Here is a 23,024-nt window from a genome sequence, read left to right as displayed (position 1 = left end):
TCATCAGAAAGGGGCACAGATAATGGGAAAAATACAACCCCCCTATGCTAGTAGGCACGGCGGAGCGGGGGCGTGTAATTCAATTTTTTTTTATTTTAATTCTGCACTGATTGTCTTTGAAATTGCCCCTGCCCCCTATTAAATCCAATCTGGGGACAAAACCAGGGACAGACTTGGTCCGGGGACAGTGTCCTCAATCAGGGGACTGTCCCCTGAAACTGGGGATGTCTGGTCACCTTACTTTATGCGCCAATGGGTGGGTCCTGAATGTTGTAGAGCAGGGGTCTCCAAACTAAGGCCTGTGAGCAAAATCCACCTGCTGCAAGATTCAGGGCCGGGGCTACCACTAGGCAAACTAGGCAGCCGCCTAGGGTGCACTGCTGCCTAGAGCAACCGGCCACTGTGTTCCTACTATCTTCTCTCTGCGGCAAGCAGACAGTCGCCACTCCATTCGCACATAGTGTCAGAGGCGCAGCGGAGGACTGTGTGTCCCGACTACCAGTAGTGTATTTAGGTTTTGTGCTGCCCTAGGTCTGACTAAATTCGTGCATCCCCTAATTTAAATATGACCCACCCCTTCCTGTCAAGGCCACACCCCTTTCTGTTTAAGATCCGCCCTGAATTTTTTAGAGTGTGGACACTAGTTCTGAGGGCCTGGAGGGGGGGCAATGGATTCCCTTAATTTGCATAGATTTGCTCTCACTTCCTGTTTGGCTATGGGGCAGGAAGTAAAGGGAAATCTCTGCAATGGGACAGGGATAGTAAAAAATAAACTGACAGGGGCTATAACCCTCTCTTACTCTATCCAAAATGAAAAAAAGGGGTTGCCTATAGTTCTACTTTAAGCACAAATTTCTGATAATTTTATGGAGAGGACTCTTAAGAAGATAAAACCATGCCAATGGTGCAGCAGAAAACATATAGCACAGTGAGGAAGGTTTGTGTTCCAGGATGATAGGACAGTCAAAATTAGAAGCAGCTTGTGTTACACTAACAGTGTAGCGCAAGCCGGCGGGGACGCTTTCTGTGCTGCCCCCCTGCAAAGTGCTGCCCTAGGCCTGGGCCTTGTTGGCCTAGGCCAGGATACAGCGTTGCCGACTACCCAAATGGATGGAAGCAAGCAAACTTTCATTGATGGGCGCTGGTGAGGCTGCATTTGATGGGCGCTGGTGAGGCTGCATTTGATGGGCGCTGGTGAGGCTGCATTTGATGGGCGCTGGTGAGGCTGCATTTGATGGGCGCTGGTGAGGCTGCATTTGATGGGCGCTGGTCAGGCTGCATTTGATGGGCGCTGATGAGGCTGCATTTGAAGGGCGCGGGTGTTGAATATATATATATTTATTAATATAATTATTTTTTGCTAGCACATGATGGAAGTCAGCACAACTTCCACATTAACTAAGCTAAAGGAAAATGCCCCTGCAAAGTGAACAGCCTGTCTGTTTGCCTTTAGTAAATCAACCTAACTATGTTAATAGAATGTGTATGCTGTCGTGTAGCTTTCCTCTTCTTACATACAGACCAGTTATGACTTAAATGTTATATTTGTTTCTGTAATTGGGTAGAGATATGTATATGGGCCTGTGCAGCACTGCAGAGCTAAAATATATTTACTATGTTCACTTTTTGTGACTATATATACACAACGTGAACAGAAAATCAATATATATTCCATATTGTAAGCAAGATTGACACATCTGGTCCTGAGTATCTTTTCATATAAATGTGTTACCCAATATTATATGACATAAACCCAATAAAATCTTGTATCAGTTCTTAGAATATATCCTTTTTTCCCCCTCCTGGCTGGTAATTATTCTGAGAAAACAATATACATCGGGCTCTGTAGAAGATTATTTCTTCCAAAGTGTCAGACTTTGTTGACCCCCCTTGTGTATTGTATTGCTGGGATTTGTCTTGCACTCAAAGAGCAGCTGCTGTTCATTTGGGGAAGTTAGGCTGCATTCACACCTAGACGTATGTTACCGCGGTGTATTTTGCCGCGACAAATTGCAGCGTTTTGTCCCGCGATTTGCCGCGACAAAACACGGTAAAATACGCCGCAGTAACATACACAGGAGGGGTGACAACATTGTCAGATATGGCCGAACGCCAAAAGCCACCTGAAAAAAAGGTCCGGTACTTGTTTTCAGGTGGCAGGCGTTCGGCGTGGAGATGTGAACCATCTCCATAGCCGACAATGTAAACTCACCCCTCCAGTGTATCAGGGGCTGCTGCGGCGTCGCGCTACAGGCGTATATACGCCTAGGTGTGAATGGGCAGTTAAGGTTAACTTTTTAAATACTATAATCTCTATATGCTATAAATAATAGTGTAAATTTAAATAGTGTATATGTGTGTGTGTGTGTATATATATATATATATATATATATATATATATATATATATATATATATATATATATATATATATATATATATATATAATAATTTTTTGCTAGACCCTTGTATACGGCTGCAATCTTTACCTGATTGTCACACACCAAAGCATTCTGAATATGGGAAAATATTACCCTTGCAGCTGGACATTTTATAAAGCTTTATTAATTTCCGTAATTCCTACAACAAACAGGTTTACACTACAATTCCGCATACAGACGATCGGGCATTCCGACATCAAAACAGTGGATTTTTTTTCCGACGGAATGTTCGCTCAAACTTGTGTTGCATACACACGGTCACGCAAATGTTGGAAATTCCGAATGTCAAGAACACGCGCTCACGTACAACACTACGACGATATGAGAAAGATGAAGTCCAATGATTCTGAGCATGCGTAGGATTTTTGTGCGTCGGCATTGGCTACAGACGATCATCATTTTCGACGAGATCTTTTGTTGTCGGATAAATTGAGAACCAGCTCTCAAACATTTTGTTGTCGGAAATTCCGACAGCAAATGTCCGATGGAGCCTACACACGGTCGGATTTTCCGACAACAAGTTCACATCGAATATTTGTTGGAAATCTCCCCCCCCAGCCCCCTGTTTACTTACCTGAGCCCCGAATCTCCGTGGGCGCGATCCCGCGTTGCTTTCCCCCAGCTCTTGTTGGCTCTTCATTGGATGATCGATAGCAGCGCAGCCATTGGCTCCCGCTGCTGTCAATTCAATGATGTGGCGCACCGGGGGGTGGGGCCGGGTCATACACTTGGTGGCTATGGCTGCCGAGTGTATTACATGGGAGCACGCCCGCAAGGTAACCCCCTTGGGAGAGAGATTCCCATAGGGGGGTTAGCTTTTGTGCAGAGGACCCGCCGTTGGACCCCAGAGGAGGACGATCAGGGCCACTCTGTGCAAAACGAACTGCACAGTGGAGGCAAGTATGACATATTTGTGTAGCACTACCCCCGCTGCTGGTTTGTTTCGGGTGGCATGTTACCTCGTGTTCCTCCGCCGTCTAGGGGTATTTGGTGAAAGTTGCAGTAAAGGAATGTCCACATGACAGGTGTCTTTTTCTGTGCTCTTTATTACCCAGCCGGGTAAAAACAATAAAACTTGGTGAAGAGTAGAGGTTTAGTAGAAAATGGAAATGGCAGATTCAGGTGCAAATAACAGGGAAACAGTCCTGCTCCCAACGATACTTTCTTGGTCACCACTCCAGCCTGAGTGGGTGTAGCGCACCTGGACAGGCCTCTCTCACTAGCCTGGCAGCCAGAATGTCACTGGGAACTTGGGGGAAAAAGTCTCTGCCACAGACCCTCCCTATTGTTGAAACAGCGGAGATGATCCTCCTTAGCAGACTTGGCACCTGGATCTCCTTCAGGTAGTTCATCAGGCTACCGACTGATAGGCGACCGACGTCTAGCCTCTCAGTACCTGGTTACCTTGATCCCCGGTGGATGGTCTAAGCCCTTTTGGATCACCAGCCTCTCTCTGCACTCCTCAAGCAGACTTTCCACCGAACAGGTTCCTCTATCAGGAACTAACCCTTGGGATCTTCTTTAGATTTGGGGACCCAGTCGATCACTGGGGCCCAGCCACAGCTCAGATGCTCCGGACCAACGTGGTCCCGGAGCCAGGAACACCGTGTGGCATGCACAGCCCGAGCTAGAAGGCCATTTTGCCGGGGTTCCATGGTATGGCTACCCTGAAGGTGGGCGCCACACTCGAAGAAGAACCCAGACCAATGGCATCTGTCCTATAAATACCCTCCCCCAGAATGCACAACGAGGCAAACTCCCCCTGATAGGCTGCTGGGTAAGAGCACCCAATCTTTGACTGCATTGCTGCCACCTGCCGACCTGGAGTGTGATCAGCACCCCAGGAATCACAGAATGAGCCCAGAGCACAGTCAAAGCTGAGACAGAGGCCTAAATTTGAACAAATTAACATGGTCAGAGTTACCTAACTCTCTGACCCCCTCTAAATTTAACTTAGCACCGGTTCTGGAAAGTAACCAGGCGCGACATTTAGTTTTTTTAAAACAAAAAAACCTGAACCTTTTAGTATCCCTTTAAAATGATTGTAAAGCTTTTTTTTTTTTTTTAATAAACATACTTGCCTCCACTGTGCAGCTCGTTTTGCACAGTGTGGCCCCGATCCTCGACTTTTGGGGTCCCTCGTGGCTCTCCTGGCTCCTCTCCACATCAGATAACCCCCAAGAAGTGCTCTCCTGGGGGGTCACCCTGCGACGTGCTCCCGAGACTGCTAGAAGTTTTAGGATGCATTAAGGTGAAAAAACGCAAAGGTTTACAACCCCTTTAACTTCCATAGGTAATTTAAATTTCCCGTGTTAGAGTAACTCTTTCTCTATAGTAACTCGTCTTCTTTTTCATTGCTAATACATAAGGGATTCCAAGCAGAAGCAACATGCTGTCATTGAGTTCTTGATGAATGTTTACAGAGATGACACTATTGACAAGAACAGAAATGTGCAGAGGTGGATGAAGAATTTTAAAGAAGGGGAAATCGGCACTGAATACAAAACCATACAGTGGCAGACCATCAGGGCCGATCCTAGGGTCACAGACGCCTGGGTGCAGAAATATTTCTGGCACCCCACATGGGCGTAGTCATCTTACTAACACCTCCCCTTTTACACATGTTTCTATGGCTTCGACTCAAACGCAGAGATGCGCCCCTAAGAAGTCTTCATTAGTGTCCCCCATCAGAGTCCCCCCCAGCAGGTGTGCCGCATCAGAGCCCCCACAGCAGGTGTCCCCCATCAGACCCCCCCCCACAGCAGGTGTCCCCCATCAGAGCCCCCCACATCCCCCATAGATCAGTACTTGTCCATTAGATCCCTGTAGCTTGGGCGCGCTGGGAGCAGAAGCACTTTACAGGGGGCGGGGCATACGTGGCATCTTTGGTTACTTGGAGGGTGGCACTCGGAGAGCATTTCTGGGAGTGCACGGGATGATTGGCAGCAGCTCCAGCCAACCCAGAAGCCTCTCATTACACCGTCTATGGGAGAAGCGCCGACACACGCAGAGGGGGTGGGGCAGACAGGAGACTGCTCCATGCACACTGGACAGAATTAATTAGTGGAGCCTAGTGCCGAAACGTGTTCCGGTACTAGGCTCTGCTGTGGTACCCAGCCTGGATTCCGGGGACAGCGGGAGGTATGCGCTCGTCAGTTGCCAGCGGAGAGAGCAAGCGGGATGGGGAACCGCAGCACCCGCTACATGCGCTCTGCCTCTGGACACAGACGAGGAGGGAGGGGAGCACTTTGAAGCTTGGGCGCCCCCACCTGTGCAGGGCCTGGGTGCGGAGCACCCCGTGCACCCTGCCTAGGATCGGCCCTGCAGACCATCAATATTGGACAGCCTGCACCCCTCCTTTGTCAAGAACTGGGATTGAGTTGCTAAAACTGGAGAGTGCAAAATCTGGTGCAGCTCTGCATAGAAACCAATCAGCTTCGAACTCCAGCTTGTTCGATTAAGCTGTTACGGAAAAAAATGAAAGCTGATTGGTTTCTATACAGTACTGTACCAGATTTTGTACACTCCAGTTTTAGTAAATCAACCCCCTATGATGGCTTGTTGCTTCTTTTTCCATTATTTAATTGCAATGAAAAAGAACAGCAGGAGTCATAGTGGAAGAGTTACTATGTGGGTTTGTAAAAAAGTTTATGCCCCCTTTGGTATAGCTGTCATATTCAGTATATGTAATACAATAGGACAGTGTTTTCTGGGGCCTGGTGTGGCCTTTTGCTTGCCTCTGTCTGGCCCTTGGGGGCACTATTCCACATACAACTGACACTAATGATGAGGCACTATTCCTCCCACTGACACCAGTGGTGGGCACTATTTCTTCCACTGATACCAACAATAGGCAACTATTCCTCCCACTGACACCAATGGTGGGGCACTATTTCTCCCACTGATACCAACAATAGGCCACTATTCCTTCTACTAAAACCAATGAGAGGGCATCTGTTTCTCCCACTGGCCACAGTCTGGCCCCCTAAAGTCTGAAGGACAGTAAACTGGCCATTTGTGTAGAAAATTTGGAGACCTCTGCAGTAGGACATTACTGACAAATTGCAAGTGTATGTATGGTCTATCAATTTGAATGTATAGAGCAGGGGTCTCAAAACGTTTTAAACAAAGGGCCAGTTTACGGTCCTTCAGGCTTCAGGGGGGCCGGACTGTGGCCAGTGTGAGTACAAAATGCCCCAGCATCAGTGGGAGTAAACACTGTCCCGTTACTGGTTTTAACAGGAGCAGTAGTTCTCCATCAATGGTGTCAGTGGGAGAAATGATGCCCCATCATTGGTCTTGGTAGGAGGAAACTTGCCCCATAGATGGTGTCAGTGGGAGGAATGATGCCCCATAATTGGTCTTGTGGGAGGAACAGTGCCCCATCGATGGTCTCAGTGGGAGGAAAAGTGCACCATTGATGGCATCCGTGGGAGGAATGGTGCCTCATCATTGATGTCAGTTGGAGGAATAGTCTCCCAAGGGCCGGATAGAAGCAAGCAAAGGGCTGCATCTGCCCCACGGGCCACAGTTTGGAGACCACTGGTATAGAGTATGCACACCACATAGCCAAGCTGCTTTAGCAATAAGTTTGTATTGGGCATACATGCATCTATACAACAGGTACAGATAACCAAGTATGTCATATAACATCAAGCATAATATAAAAGATATTCACTCCACTGTTGAATCATAGCAAAATAAAACATGCATGCATATGGGTGCAATAAGCTGCACTTAAAACGTATAATGCTGCGTACACACAACCGTTTTTCATGACATGAAAAATTAATATTTTTTTAATGTCAATAAAAACGCTTGTGTGTAGGCTTCCGGAGCATTTTTCATAACGTGAAAAATAGTCATTAAAAATTTAGAACATTCTCTATTTTTCGCGTCATTTTTCACGTTGTAGTTTTTCACGCCGTAAAAAATGGTCGTGTGTGTGGGCTTTATCGACGTGAAAAAACACACATGCTCAGAAGCAAGTTATGAGACGGGAGCGCTTGAACTAAGAAAACTAGCGTTCGTAATGGAGATAAAATCAGCAAAAGCAGCACCAAGGGTGGCGCCATCTGAATGGTACTTCCCCTTTATAGTGCCGTTGTACGTCACCGCGATTTGCTTGAGCATTTTTTTTTTCACGATCGTGTGTAGGCAAGGCAGGCTTGACAAGAATTGGGTTGAAAAAAACTTTGTTTTTTCTAGACCATTAAAAATGGTCGTGTGTAGGCGGCATAAGATCTGATATTCAGAAATATATCCAGGAATTCAGTACTCACATAGAGTAATGAAAAGGAAAGCTGAGCCAGACTTTTGTGAAAGAGAGAGGATGAGGACATTTTGGGGGAGGAGGAGGTATTTTGGGGATATAAAATCCCTCTTTCTCAAACTTCTACCTCTTGCTATAATGCAAATGAAGAGAAAAGTCTGGACAGCCATACTCCAAAAATATGTCACTTTTATTGTAAAAACAGGATCACAAAACACATGCCACAGCAAACGGGATACAAGCCGATGCGTTTCGCACTCTAACTTGGTGCTTGATGATCGCTAACAAACACATAAATGGATATTGAATACATACTCGTTTCCCACTGATCATGTGACCAAAGTGGTGGTGCTGAAGATTCCAATCAACAAATTTGTGATTTGGTATCTCCTGTGATTTGGTATCTCCTGTGAACACAAAGAAATTCAAACTAAAGCATGTGGTTAAGAAGGAAACACTCTTAAAAGGTACCCATAAAATGTAAAAGTAAACTATAAGAAAGTAAACCAAAAAAAGGGGAGGGCAAGACAAAACAAAACACACAGTGTTATTTATACTGTAAAAAGAAAGTGCATATGTATAAGAGAAAAAATATTGTGTGAAAAGCAATGTCCGAGTTGCACATATGTAAGTAATATAAAATGATATATATGCATAGATGAGGAGTAAATAATGATTTATATGTCCCGTGATTTCAATTTAACAAATATATGTGTAAATATATCTGATGCACACACGCACACACACACACACACTCAGTTGGGTCCATATATAGGTATTTACCTAAATATATTCAAGGTATAGTTCTATAATGAGGTGAAAGTGCACAGCTTTAATTTGAGGTTATGTACATCCAAACCGGAAGAAGGTTTTAGGAATTACAGCTCTTAAGAATAGCTATCCCAAAGGGACCAAAAGTATTTGGACAATTGAATCAAAAGCCATTTCATGGCCAGGTGTACGCCTTCAGTCTTTATTCATCAATTAAGCAGGTAAAGGGTTTGGAGTTGATTCTAAGTGTGGTATTTGGAATCTATTGCTGTGAACCTACATCATGCATTCAAAGGAGCTGTCCATGCAAGTGAAACTGGCCATTGTAAGGTTTCAAAAACAATACAAATACATCAGAGAGATAGCAACAACATTAGGAGTGGCAAAATCAACAGTTTGGTACATTCTGAGGAAAGAAGAATGCTCTTGTGAGCTGAGAATCATAAAAATGCCTGGACGTCCATGGAAGACACCAATGGTGGATGATCACAGAATCCTCTCCATGGTAAAGAAAAACCCATTCACAACATCCAGACAAGTAAAGGACACTCTCCAGGAGGTGGGCGTATCATTGTTAAAGTCCACAATCAAAAGAAGACTTCACAAGAGCAAATACACCATGTGGGGGTTCACCACAAGATGCAAAACTATTCATATGCCTGAAGAATAGAAAAGCCAGATTAAACTTTTCCAAAGAACACTAACACTTATTAATCTGTACCAGAATAACCGGAAGAAAAAATTGTGGAGAAGGCTTGGAACAGCTCATGTCATCTGTAAAACATGATAGAGGCAGTGTGATGGCATGGACATGCATGACATGACTTCCAGTAGCACTGGGTCATTGGTGTTTATTGATGGGACAGAAGCGACCGGATGAATTCTGTGTCAAGATATAATATCAGCCCAGATTCAGCCAAATGCAGGAAAGTTGTATAGTACAGATGGACAATGATCCAAAACACACTGCAGAAGCAACCCAGGAGCTTTTGAAGGAAACAAAGTGGACTATTCTGTAATGGCCGAGTCAGTTACCTGATCCCTACCCAATTGAGCATGCATTTCACTTGCTGAAGGCAAAACTAAAGTCAGAAAGACCCACAAACAAAGAACTGATGACGGCTACAGTTAGAGCCCGACAAAGCACCAGAAAGGATGAAACCCAGTCTTTGGCAATGTCCATGGGTTCCAGACTTCAGGCAGTCATTGCCAGTAAAGGATTCTCAACAAAATATTAAAAATTAACATTTTATTTCTAATTTATATTTGTCCAATTACAATTGAGCCCCTGACAATGGGGGGGACGGTGTATAAAAACTGTTGCAGTTCCTAAAATTTGTACCTGAGATTTATGTTCAACCACTTGAATTAAAGCTGAAAGTCTGCACTTTAAATTTATTTGGATTGTTGCATTTTAATTTTATTCTGGTGGCATACAGAGACAAAAGTATGAATATTGTGCTTGTGTCTAAATATATATGGACCTATATGTGTGTGTGTGTGTGTGTATGTATGTGTGTGTGTGTGTGTGTGTGTGTGTGTGTGTATATATATATATATATATATATATATATATATATATACACATAGAGAGAGGTACAGCAATATGGCCATTAGTGACATAGTTCACATCTGCGGGAACCTGTGCAAGATCCCGCAGTGCACAAACACATTATTGCAGGTGCTCTGCAGTGCCATTCATTCTTAATGGCACTCCCAACACACCTTGCTAACACACATGTGTTGCTTTGCACAGCAGCACTTAGTAACTTACCACCATGCAGTGTTCTTGCGCTGCATTTTAAAAACGGAGTACATGCGTGATGTATGTCTTGGGCATCCCATTCAAATGACTAAGCACTGATTATAGTGTGAAACGCGTAGGCTGCTATCTCTACCTTTTGCTGTATTTTGTAGTGCATTTTCCACCTGTTTTACAATAAAGACAACCTAAGGTTTTTTTTGGAAGTGCGGCTGTCCATTTTTCTAGCCTCTATATTATATACTGTATTTATTGGCGTATAACACTCACTTTCTTACCCTGAAAATAGAGAGTAAACTGTGCCTGCGTGTTATATGCAGGGGGCTATGGAAAGTTTTTTTTCCTGAAACTTCCCTCTTAAAGTTAGGGTGCGTGTTGTATGCCTGTGCGAGTTATACACCGATAAATACAGTAACTATAGCTTGAATATGTTTTGGTAAAAATCAGAAAAAACTAACATTGTGCCGGTGTCCAAATATATATGGACCTAACTGTAAAGCCTCGTACATACGCACGGTTTTCTCGGCAAGAACCAGCAAGAAAACTGCTGGCAGGGCTTTCTTGCCGAGTAAACCGAGCGTGCGTACGAAGCTTTCATGTTTCTCGTCAAGAAAACTGCCCAAAATCTCAACGCGAAAAATAGAGATGAAAAAGGAGCCTAAGGCCGCGTGCACGCGATGGGATAGCCAGAGGACAAAGGTCTGAAGAACCTATGGGTCTGTGTGGGCCCCATAGTTTATTTAACCTTCGGTTAAAAAAATAGGAACTTGCTTTAAAATTTAACCGATGGACGCCTAACCGATAGGTCAAAACCGATCGTTGGTATGCAAAAGCATTGGTTAAAAACCCCCGCATGCTCAGAATCAAGTCGACGCATGCTTGGAAGCATTGAACTTTTTCAGCACGTCGTTGTGTTTTACGTCACCGCGTTCTGACACTATCGTTTTTTTAACCGATGGTGTGTAGGCGCGACTGACCATCAGTCAGCTTCATCGGTTAACCGATGACAACGGTTCTTCAGACCGATCTGATCGGATGCACTGATCGTGTGTACGAGGCTTTAGGCTAAGGTTGGGACTTTTAATTGAGGCAAAAGCTAGTATGCCTCCATCCCCGATAACTTGAATGGAAAAAAGGTGGGACTTTGATTGAAGCACACTACTGAATTATATGAACCAAAATATAGTAAAAATAGTTTTATTAAAACAAAGAGGGCATGACATATACTGTACATAGTAAGATGGTGTAAGATGGTGTGATAATACTCATGGGTTTCAGTGATAACAATCTAGAAATTACATAATAGTACATGATTAGTCCAACATAACACACATGGTAATGTATAGTGATTGTGGGTCTCAGTACATAAAATCTAGAGGGTACATAATAGTACATATTTGTCTCAGGTTAACAACCATAGTAATAAATCTTGGATATGTGGACCGGCTTTGTAGTGGTAACATATAGACAGGTAATAATATATTGGTTCATTAAAGTAGAATATTAAAATGCAGATATTAAACATATACACTGTGACACTCGTCAGGAGCAGATACACAGTATGAAGGTATCTATAATAGAAAGAAATATGCCACAGTAATAAGGTAGTAGACATTATAGAAAACATAGAAAAGAGAGGGAACAACTAAGGTCCCAAACACTCTCTCCTTGTTTTAATAAAACTATTTTTACTATATATTATATTTTACATATAATTCAGTAGTGTGCTTCAATCAAAGTCCCACCTTTTAGTTTTTCCATTCGAGAAAAATAGAGAACCTGCTCTCAATTTCCTCGTCGTGATTCTCGGCAGTGTTTCCTGCCGAGAAACCCGAGCATGTGTATACTTACCTGTCACCGTGGAAACCCACGCATGCTCGAAATGACTTTGAAGCATGCGTGGTAGCTTCCTAGGCATAGGTAGGGTGTAGCAAGATGGCGGCGACTGCATCGAATGACGTCACCGCGTTTGTGCCATTCAAAAGAACGGCGGTTCTTTTGAATGGATCGCTGTACACTCGGCCGGAAAGAGATTCTTGCCAAGAATCTCATCAGGAAAAACTACGTTTTTTTTCCTGACGAGATCATTCGCTGTGTGTACAGGGCTTAAATGTAAGAATATCTACAATTTTTTTAAAAGCGCTTCTCTTATGAATGAATGAATGAAAAACTTATATAGCGCGGCACATGCAAACTGAATCGCCTCTGGGCGCTTGTTGTTCGTGTCTCATGACATCAAAAGAGCAGAGTTTTGATCTGTCTTCTGAAAGTCAGGTGGTTTTCCTCCAACCGAATGCTGATTGGTAAAGCGTTCCATAGTCTAGGACCCTGAAAAGCAAACCTTCTTTCTCCTTTGGACTTGTATTTGGTTTTTGGAACCTTGACCAGATTTTGGTCGCTGGATCGCAGAACGCGATTAGAATTGTGAGGTTCTATCTTGTCGCAAAGATATTGCGGAGCCTTCCCATGGATGCACTTATGTGTCAGGCAGAGTGCTTTAAATGCAATTCTGTCTTTTACTGGCAACCAGTGAAGGGTTCTCAGCGAAGGTGAGATAGATTCCCATGTTTTTTTCCCAGTCACAAGTCTGGCGGCCGTATTCTGAACGACTTGCAGACGGGAGATTTGGTACTTTGGGAGCCCAAGGTAAAGGGCATTTGCATAGTCCAGTCTGGAATTCACGATTGTTCCCACCACGACTGCTACGTCTTCTTTGGGGATAAATGGAATAAGTCTGCGTAGTAGGCGCAACAAATGGTGCGATCCGCTGACTACTGACCCTATTTGTGCGTCCATTGTCATGAAGGTGTCAAAAATGACTCCTAGACTTTTGACTTTGGAGCTAGGGGCGATGATTTGGCCCAGAATGGGCGGCGGTGTCCAGGTAGTTGCCAGTTGACTCTTTCGGCTGGCGTGAAACATAAGAAGTTCTGTTTTGGAACTGTTGAGTTTAAGATAACTCTTAGTCATCCAGTTTTTTATCGAAGAGAGACATTTCTCTAAACTGAGATGATGATCCTTTTTGTTGCAGATGCGAAAATACAGTTGCGTATCGTCTGCATAAGAATGATAAAGGAGTTCTTGGCTACTGATAATATCAAAGAGAGGGCGAAGATAGATGTTGAACAGCACTGGTGACAGGGGGGATCCTTGGGGGACTCCACATGGCACCGTGCGTTTTTCCGACGTGAAAGATCCCAGTTTCACTGTTTGTGATCGGTTTTCAAGAAAAGAGGAAAACCATGGTAAATCGCCTTCTGCGACTCTGGCTACCTCGGCCAGTCGCATCAGTAACATTTTGTGGTCTACTGTGTCAAAGGCTGCGCTTAGGTCCAGCAGAACCAGGAGACAGGATTCTCCCTCGTCTGCGGCCTCGAGGGCATCGTCCCATATTTTGAGTAAGGCCGTTTCTGTCCCGTGTCCGGGACGGAAACCTGATTGAAATGGATCGAGTAGATTGTGGGTATCCAGATGCTGTTGCAGCTGTTGTACCACTATTTTCTCCATTATCTTGGAGAGCACATTTAGGCCTGTTATGGGGCGGCGGTGAGTTGGGTCCTTGGGATCCAAGTTAGGTTTTTTCAAGATGGGCTGGATTGTTCCCTCTTTCAGCTTATGTAGTGTTAATGTGACTCGAGATAAAAAAGACTGGTTTGAAAGTTTCTTAGGTAACCAGCAAGAAAATAAACAGCAGGGATAAAATCAGTACCAAGTGAATGCGTTTTCCACCGCATTTAAGTCTTTGAAAATAAATGGTGTTTAAATAACTCCTAACAAGCTGCAGCGCCTGTTCCGCTGGGATGTTTATGGGGCTTTAGCTCAGGAAAGTGACAAGTGTGCCGCGCTCCTAAATCAAAGGTTCCTTGCTTTATCCTCACATGTCCCTGAGAGACGACTCTTTATAAGTAAACTTAATAGGAAGCCGAGTTTTGTGTTGGCTTTTATCTGCTTATTACCGAATCTTTGTTCTGAGCTAAAATTGCTTTTGGAGTTAAAGGGGGCAAATATAAAGGAGGCAAATGTAATGGCTTTGATGTAAGCCAAGGGCATGGGGGTCCAAATCAGGAACATTGACCCTGATGTAGTTTAGGTATAGTTCAGGATAATCGGGTTCATGACTAAAACCTCATTGACATCTCCTATCAGCACTGTTGTGTTTTTTTTATTTTTTTGGGGGAGGGGTTTGTGTTTCAAAATGAGTTTCTATTCCTCCTCTTGCCCCCAGCTACATCACTAACCTTGTCTCATAATATCAACCAGGCCATACTCCTCCCAAGACCTCCTGCTCTCTATGCCCCTTGTCTCCTCCCATGCTCACCTCCAGGACTTATGAAGAGCCGCTCCCGTCCTCTGATACTCCCTACCCCAATCTGTCCAACTTGCACCTGCACTTATCTACTATTTAGACGATCCTTGAAAACCCATCTGTTTAGGGAAGCCAATTCTGCCATCACAATAACTGAACTTTAATTTCCCTTCACTTCCTGCCCCATAGCCAAACAGGAAGGGGTGGGTCATATTTAAATTGGGGGGTGCGCGAGTTAAGTCAGGCCTAGGGCAGCACAAAACCTAAATACACTACTGGGGGCACCCCAACAACAATAAGGGCTGAGTTCCCAGAAGCTGCCCCTGCCTCCACAAGCCATAATCAAATCGTTTTCTTTTTACTTTAAAAGGTAAAAGAAGAAAAAAGATGTTCCGATAAGAAATGTTCGTTGGGATTTTGCTGTCGGAAAATCTGACCGTGTGTAGGCTCCATCGGACATTTGCTGTCGGCATTTCTGACAACAAACGTCCTCAAATTTTCCGACAACAAATCTTGTCTGAAATTCCAAGCGTGTGTACAATTCCGATGCACAAAATTTCACGCATGCTCAGAATCAAGCAGAAGAGCCGCACCGGCTATTGAACTTTTTCTCGGCTTGTTGTACCTCACCGTTTTCTTGACGTTCGGAATTTCCGACATTTGTGTAACCGTGTGTATGCAAGACAAGTTTAAGCCAACAATCCGTCTGTTTTCAGAATGTCCGATCGTCTGTACGCGGCATTACAGTAACAAAATCATGTTTCTTATTGGTTGCTAGCTGTCACTGTACTTTCTTACTGTATGTGTTAGAATAATTAACAAGGCTCATAATGTTCTAAATAAAGACCCCTTTGTCCCTGTAGTCTGAACTGTGAATTACTGGAAGTTGGTGACTTTTTTTTTTTCATGCACTCCCTAATATCTATTAGTTTTGTGCGGGCGGGCGTGGGCATATTTGTTAATGCGCTTTCCTCTTCCAGCAATTTAAGATCTTGTGTGAACTCAACACTTACTACAATACAAAGGGAACTGAATGAACAACTGAATATTTCCTGGTAATGTTTTTAGCTCCTCACATCTGATAGCATGCCGGCCTTATAGACTTCATCAGAATGTTCTGTGTTGCTGCTGCAGAGGAGAAAAGTAGCACAATATATATTAAAAAAAAGAGTGAGATTAATTCTCATAACCCAACTGCTTCAGGGATTGTGCGGTTTTCCCATTTCACTGCAAAGGAGAAAATTGTCTTATTTGCTGCTAGATGTTTTAGTTATTGAGCTACCATCCAATTCTTACACTTATTGGCTTATTAAATGATATCCAAACCCAAGAGCAGGAATGTAATATACTCCAGCTTATTAGATCCAGAATGAGTTGGTTGCATTTGTTTTTATTTTTCATGCTAAGAATATTTTCAGCGTTTACAGAAAATAACTGTTGATCTTCCCAGAAATGCAATGTCCTTGTCCCCTTCATGTGAGCCGGACTGCAACACAAACAATGTTATCCTTCTGTGAACTACTAATCCCCCATTTCCTACATGTTTGAAGTCCAGCCTGACTGACAACTACGGCTCCCTCCATTGATACAGTGGAGTGAGTTAACTTTTTCACACTAGTCTAGGGTGTGTGTTAATAAATTCAAGATTAATCGCTACGCTAGTATTACAGAAGCAGCTGGCAAAAATTGTATGGCGACAATGGAAAAGCATAAATGGGTGTATGCAGCGCCAGTAGTATAAAATTAAAAGTAAGAATCCATAGTGTTTAACCACGTAAGACCCGGACCAATATGCAGGTAAAGGACCAGGCCCATTTTTGCGATTCGGCACTGCGTCGCTTTAAATGACAATTGCGCGGTCGTGGCTCCCAAACAAAATTGGCGTCCTTTTTTCCCCACAAATAGAGCTTTCTTTTGTTGGTATTTGATCACCTCTGCGGTTTTTATTTTTTGCACTATAAACAAAAATAGAGCGACAATTTTGAATTTTTTTTAATATTTTTGCTATATTAATTATCCCCCAAAAATATATAAAAAAACTGTTTTTTTCCTCAGTTTAGGCCGATACGTATTCTTCTACCTATTTTTGGTAAAGAAAATCGCAATAAGTGTTTATCGATTGGTTTGCGCAAAATTTATAGCGTTTACAAAATAGGGGATAGTTTTATTGCATTTTTATTAATATTTTTTTTTTTTACTACCAACGGCGGCGATCAGCGATTTTTTTCGTGACTGCGACATTATGGCGGACACATCGGACAATTTTGACACATGTTTGGGACCATTGTCATTTTCACAGCAAAAAGTGTTATAAAAATGCATTGCTTACTGTGAAAATGACAATTGCAGTTTAGGAGTTAACCACTAGGGGGCACTGTAGGGGTTAAGTGTGACCTCATATGTGTTTCTAACTGTAGGGGGGCGGGGCTGGACGTGTGGCGTCATTGATCGTCGTTCCCTATATCAGGGAACAGATGATGTGGCAGTGTCATTGATCGTCTGTTCCCTGATATAGGGAACGACGATCAATGACACCACACGTCCAGCCCCGCCCCCCTACAGTTAGAAACACACACCTCTCCCCGTTCTTCAGCTCCGATGACCGATCGCAGGACACCGGCAGGGATCGGGTCCGCGGGTCCCATGGGCACGGTCACAGAGCTTTGGACCGTGTCGCAAAAGTGCCGCTGGTGGCGCGCTCGCGATCCCACGGCTGGGCTTAAAGAATCAGGTACGGGTACATGATTGTGCCCAGCCGTGCCATTCTGCCGACGTATATCGGCGTGAAGTGGTCCTTAAATGGTTAAGGTAAAGTCCTTGTTCAGGAAAGGAAGCTGGATCCACCCACGGTGTAAACAAAGACACAATCAGGTGACACACCGAACATCAACACACCGGGCCTCTTACCATAGAAAATAGACCACTGAATTGCAGGTGGTCAAACAAGCATGATATGTCCACAGCGTCACGAAACCACTTCAATTGGATCATAGAAAGGGTAAGAGATAAATGTACGGTATATTGTAATGAATATTGTATACTTGTAAACATTGGTTTAAAGATTAATAAAAATTAATTGAATACCAATTGGATGATAGATGGCTGGGTCTTATAGTCTCACCAAATGGAAGATCATAAGTGCATACATAAAATACAAGAAAGACAAATCCTCCATAGTGTAGTATTAAAACCAGGCAAAATGTATTTATAAAAAACAGCCAGGGTACTCACATTTTGTCGGATAAAAACAAGCGTATCAAAGGCTGCAGTCTGTCATGAATAGCACTTGTTTCCAACCACAAATATGGCTGCGGTCGACGCGTTACAGCGTTGTGACGTCAGAGCTCCACCCTACGCAGCGTTTCGTCCAATGGAACGTCGTCAAAGGAGTGTGTTATTTACAGGATTACCAGGTGAAAAAAGGCAAAAAAGCCTGGGAAGAAAATAAATAAAAAAATCAGGCTCCACATCTGATAACTAGTAAACTACAATATACAGTACATAAATAACAACATTTTGTTTTTGGCAAGCGAGGCTAACTATGCAACAGCTGTGGTTGTTCTATAGGTTGTGCGCTGTTCTCACAAGGGTCTCAAATGTCACACACAGTGGGGAAGTCTGAACACTTGGCTCTATGTTATTATATTTTATATGTTAATATTTGTGGCAGCAGCATCTAAAAAATAAGAATGATTCAAGGTCAGTTTCTCTGCTAGAAAACATTATGCTGTATTTTTTACGATGTGACTGTTAATAACCTTCTGTTGTAATACTGATTTTATAATGTTAGGGGGAGGTTTGCAGGATTAGTGTTCTGTAATGCATATCTTGATTTGTATCTTTTTAACACTCAAACTGTACCCATTCCTCTAACCAGCAGAACTTGGCATAGCTCCCAATTGTCCCCGATTTTTGAGGGACTGTCCCTGATTTGGAGCAATGTCCCTCTGTCCCTCATTCCTCCTCATTTGTCCCTCACTTTGGTCCGATCTATAGAGTTGTATATAAAATTCACTTTTTATCTTTCAAAAAGTGTTTTCCAGCCCTAAACCTTTCATCTGATTTCTAAATTGCTACATTTGTAAATTCCAAGAGCCAATATAAAGGAATAATAGTGGTAAAAAAACAAAAAAAACACTTGTGGGTTTAACCAATTCTCCTTTAAGGGGGCGTAGCAAGGGGTGTGTCCTAGGCCTGCATACTTTTGCTGATAGGTGTCCCTCATTCCCATCTCAAAGCCTTAGGCTTTATTGGATATTGAGTCTCGTGACTACTGCAGTGCCAAGGGTCACGTGGTCTCTTCTCAAGCTTCCGTCTTCAGGCAGACCTATTGATTGACTGGTTTAGTTGGCCACACAGCTGCTTTGGCAGTCCTCCTATGATCATTGCCTAGGAGGTGTAGGTCATATGACCCAAGTTTTAAAGAATCTGCCGAAATATGGTGATTAGGAAAAAAAAAAAATACTAAACCCCTAAATCCACCAGGGAATGTCTACGTATTATAATTCTTATATTTTTATGTCATCCCTGAGATGTTCAGATTAACGATGCTTCCCTTCTCTTTCTCTTTCAGTTGTTTTTATTTCAGCTGCTGCGAGGACTCTCCTACATTCACCAAGGCCACATTTTGCACAGAGACCTGAAACCACAGAACTTGCTGATCGGCGATACTGGGGAGCTGAAGCTGGCCGACTTTGGTATAAAGATGTTTCACTTTAATTATTTACTTTTGTTTATTGTGGAGGAGGCCAGAGGGTTCTATTGATTTTGGCTTTTCTTTAGATAATCTCTATCTTTTGTTATTATTGGGTTTTTCTCTCGAATTCAACGGCTATCTCAAAATGAGAAAAAAAGATGTTTATGAGAAACCTAGCCTCAAATGTGCTTTTCCGCAAGGATCTTATTAGTGTTTTTTTTTTGTTTTTTTTTTAAGGACAACTCTAGCCAACAGCTAGCTCCATATTTATGTGGAGCTGCATCTATGGGTTCAGTAGGAGCATAATAGGAAAAACGTATCAAGCCACTTCCAACAAAATAACATCAATTTTTATTTAAAGGCAGAATGTTGTATGTTCTCACAAGCAGGTCCCTCCTAACCCTCTGGCCTTATATTTTATTGTAACTGTACCATCTCCCTTTTATTTTGTAAAGCACTGCACAGAAGACTGTTGGCGCTATAAAATCCTACATAATAATAATATATACGGCCCCTGAATATGGAATGATTTCTCTGCTAGCTGTCATTCTCAAAGTGACAGTTTTATGTGACTTGCAGAAAGTCATAAATTGCAAGGATATGCAGAATTCCTACAGGGTTTATGCTACTTTTTTTCACGTAAAATAGGCACAAATATGAGAACTGGTTCAGAATGTTCTCCAAAATGTTTCATAGGCTTCTGAGATCACTTCAAAAGGTTCAGCTTTTTAATGGCCTTTTTGCAAAAAAATCCCATGCCTTTTAACACCTCAAGCACATTATACAGCACTCCCCCACTGTTCAAATAGTTGCTCCTGTCCCACTCTATGGGCCAGATCCACAGCCAGCAGTTGTAACTTAAATATTCAGATTTAAGTTACACCGCCGGAAAATTTCTACCTAAGTGCCCGATCCACAAAGCACTTACCTAGAAATTTTCTGCGGTGTAACTTAAATCCGGCCGGCGCAAGGTGTGCCCAATCTAATGGGGCGAGTCCCATTTAAATTAGGCGCGCTCCCGCGCCGGACATACTGCGTATTCTCCCGACGCGATTTTCCCGACGTGCATTGCGCGAAATTACGTTACGCCGAGTTTTGTGAATAGCGCCGGGTAAAAAAAGTTGCGTCGGGAAAAAAAAGAGATGCGGCGGGAAAAAAAAAAAATGTAAAAAAAAAAATTGACAGCGTCGCGGGAAAGAAGGGTCTACTTTTACATGGTGTACTAACTTTACACTTTGTAAAAGCAGCCCTAATTTTGCGACGGCAAACTAATACTTACGGAGAAAAAACGAAGCGTATAAGCTTCGTGGATCTCCGTAAGTGCTAATTTGCATACCCGACGCTGGATTTCGACTAGAAATGCCCCCAGCGGCGGCTGCGGTACTGCATCCCAAGATCCGGCAGTGTAAGTCCCTTACACATGTCGGATCTTCTGCCTATCTATGAGAAACTGATTCTGTGGATCAGTTCCATAGATAGAAACAGGGATACGACGACGTATCAGTAGATACGCCGGCGTATCCCTTTTGTGGATCAGGCCCTATATGTGTAGACCCTGTGTAGCCTGACCCTGTGTAGCCTGACCCTGTGTAGCCTGACCCTGTGTAGCCTGACCCTGTGTAGCCTGACCCTGTGTAGCCTGACCCTGTGTAGCCTGACCCTGTGTAGCCTGACCCTGTGTAGCCTGACTCTGTAGTAGCTGACCGCCTGAAACCCCTCTCCACCCTCAAGTCCTACCTTAACAGCAGGGCAAATCGGACGTTAACCGTCCTCCCCCAGGGGGCACTCTAGCTCATTCAAACTCTGGGTGTGTACAGCGCTCGCTCAGCTGCTGCTGCTATAGAGGTAGCCAAAATGGTCCTGCAGGTGCACTGCTATCATCCACCAATGTTGGGACAAACGGGGTCAGCTGCTAAAATTTTTTTGGGGCAGGCTGCATGTAAAGAGGGGGAACAGGCAGGTGCAGTATTTGAACAAAGGAGGAGTGGTATGTAAAGTGCCGGGGATATTGAAATGCAGTGAATGTTTTTTGCAAAGGTCCATTAAAAGTGAACTAATATGCAATCGTGGTAATTTACAATATGGATTGCTGCAATAAAGGAACAGTGTCCTCCTTAGAATTTTTTTTTTCAGCTTAGTCCAAAAAAGGACTAATTGGATCACACAAAAAGCATGCCCCACCAAAAACATCCTAGAAATATTACAAGGATAGCCATAGGGATGACATCAGCATCACCTGGCGGTCACGCTTTATTTTTACAATGAAAGGTAAAAATAAGTGTGAACCTTTTTCAGCTATAAAAGAAAAATATGGATCTTGCTTTGTGCACTGGTGTGCAGTCATGTTGGAACAGGAAGGGCCCCTCCCCAAAATGTTTCTACAAAGTTGGGAGCATGAAATTGTCCAAAATGTCTTGGTATGCTGACTCCTTAAGAGTTCCCTTCACTGGAACTAAGGGCCCAAGCCCAACCCCTGAAAAACAACCCCACACCACAATCCCCCCTCCACCAAATGCACAAAGCAAGGTCCATAAAGACATGGATGAGCGAGTTTGGGGTGGAGAAACTTGACTGGCTTGCACATAGTATTGGCCTCAACCTGATAGAACACCTTTGGGATGAATTGGAGCGGAGAATGCGAGCCAAACCTTTTTGTCCACTTTAGTGCCTGCCGACATAAATGCGCTTCTGGAAGAATGGTCAAACATTCCCATAGACACACTCCTAAACCTTGTGGACAACCTTCCAAGAAGAGTTGAAGCTGTTATAGCTGCAAAGGGTGGGCCAACTCAATATTGAACCCTTCGGACTAAGACTAGGAATTTCATGTGCGTGTAAAGACAGGCGTTCCAATACTTTGGACAATATAGTGTGGGTGTATAATAATAATAAAAATATATATGTATGTGTATAGACGCTTGGAATCAGATTATTGCTGCCAAAGTTGCTGGGTGCAGCATCTGGTATAAATGGAATGAGAATGATTTGACACTCCAGCTTTGAATGTTTTGATCTTTTGTCCACTACACAATAGTTGAACTTTTTTGTGGCACTTGGACATTGTATTGTCTACCTTATGTGTATTGAAAGCAGATTTAATTTTCTAGCAGTGTGGGGGGGTATCTTACTACAATGTGTAAGTATGCTCAACATAATTACCTCCAAGTCTGCGAAACCTTCAGTGATGACAGGTCCACACTGTCTGTCACAGGCCTATTGGCCTTGCACCCATCTTGTCCATCACCCTTTCTACACTTGCATCTTCTTAGGCCAATGGGCAGACACTGATAATGTAACCCCTGTGCTGTGTCACGAATGTCACGTCTACTCCAACGCAGGTGGTCAGACACTATAGCTGGCTACTGTGTGCTTCGCCTATAGCAACCCCATTTTTTCTTAAGACAAGCAGGTTTACCGGTACTTGGTTGCCCCCAGGACTTTATACACAAATGCTATAGTGTCTGGCCACCACGCCAAGGCAGATGCGAACTGAGCAAAGCAAATTGGTACTTGCAGTTTAACGGATAGCGTGGTTCAAAGTTAAGGTAAAGGCATGCGGAGTTCAGGGGATAATCCAGTCCAATCAAGGTCCTACACAGGGGATCCAACAGCAAGCAAGACTTAACAGGAGGCTTGATCTAGAACAATGCAGGTAAGTCTGTCTCTATCACAAGCAAGGGATATAGTGTTTAGTTTGCTTATATCAGATGACTGACCATATTAATCAGTCAACAGGTGAACACAGACAGGGAGGAAAAGCAATAGCCAACACCTGGG

The 23,024-nt window shown here is 43.5% G+C and overlaps 1 protein-coding gene across 4 annotated transcripts in view; it reads left to right on the top strand.

The window, feature by feature from the left end:
• CDK14 (cyclin dependent kinase 14) overlaps nt 1–23,024 on the top strand; it is a 601,685-nt gene that overhangs the window by 291,417 nt on the left and 287,244 nt on the right. For all 4 annotated transcript variants that reach the window (XM_040352389.1, XM_040352390.1, XM_040352388.1 and 1 more), the window contains one exon: nt 19,125–19,248. In XM_040352389.1, coding sequence (XP_040208323.1) covers nt 19,125–19,248 — 124 coding nt within the window. The remainder of the gene's footprint in view (nt 1–19,124; nt 19,249–23,024) is intronic.

This window comes from Rana temporaria, chromosome 5 (genome assembly GCF_905171775.1).
Source record: "Rana temporaria chromosome 5, aRanTem1.1, whole genome shotgun sequence".
Lineage (NCBI taxonomy): Eukaryota > Metazoa > Chordata > Amphibia > Anura > Ranidae > Rana > Rana temporaria.
Note: the sequence above shows the minus strand (reverse complement) of the source record. Positions and strands in the feature narration are given on the sequence as shown.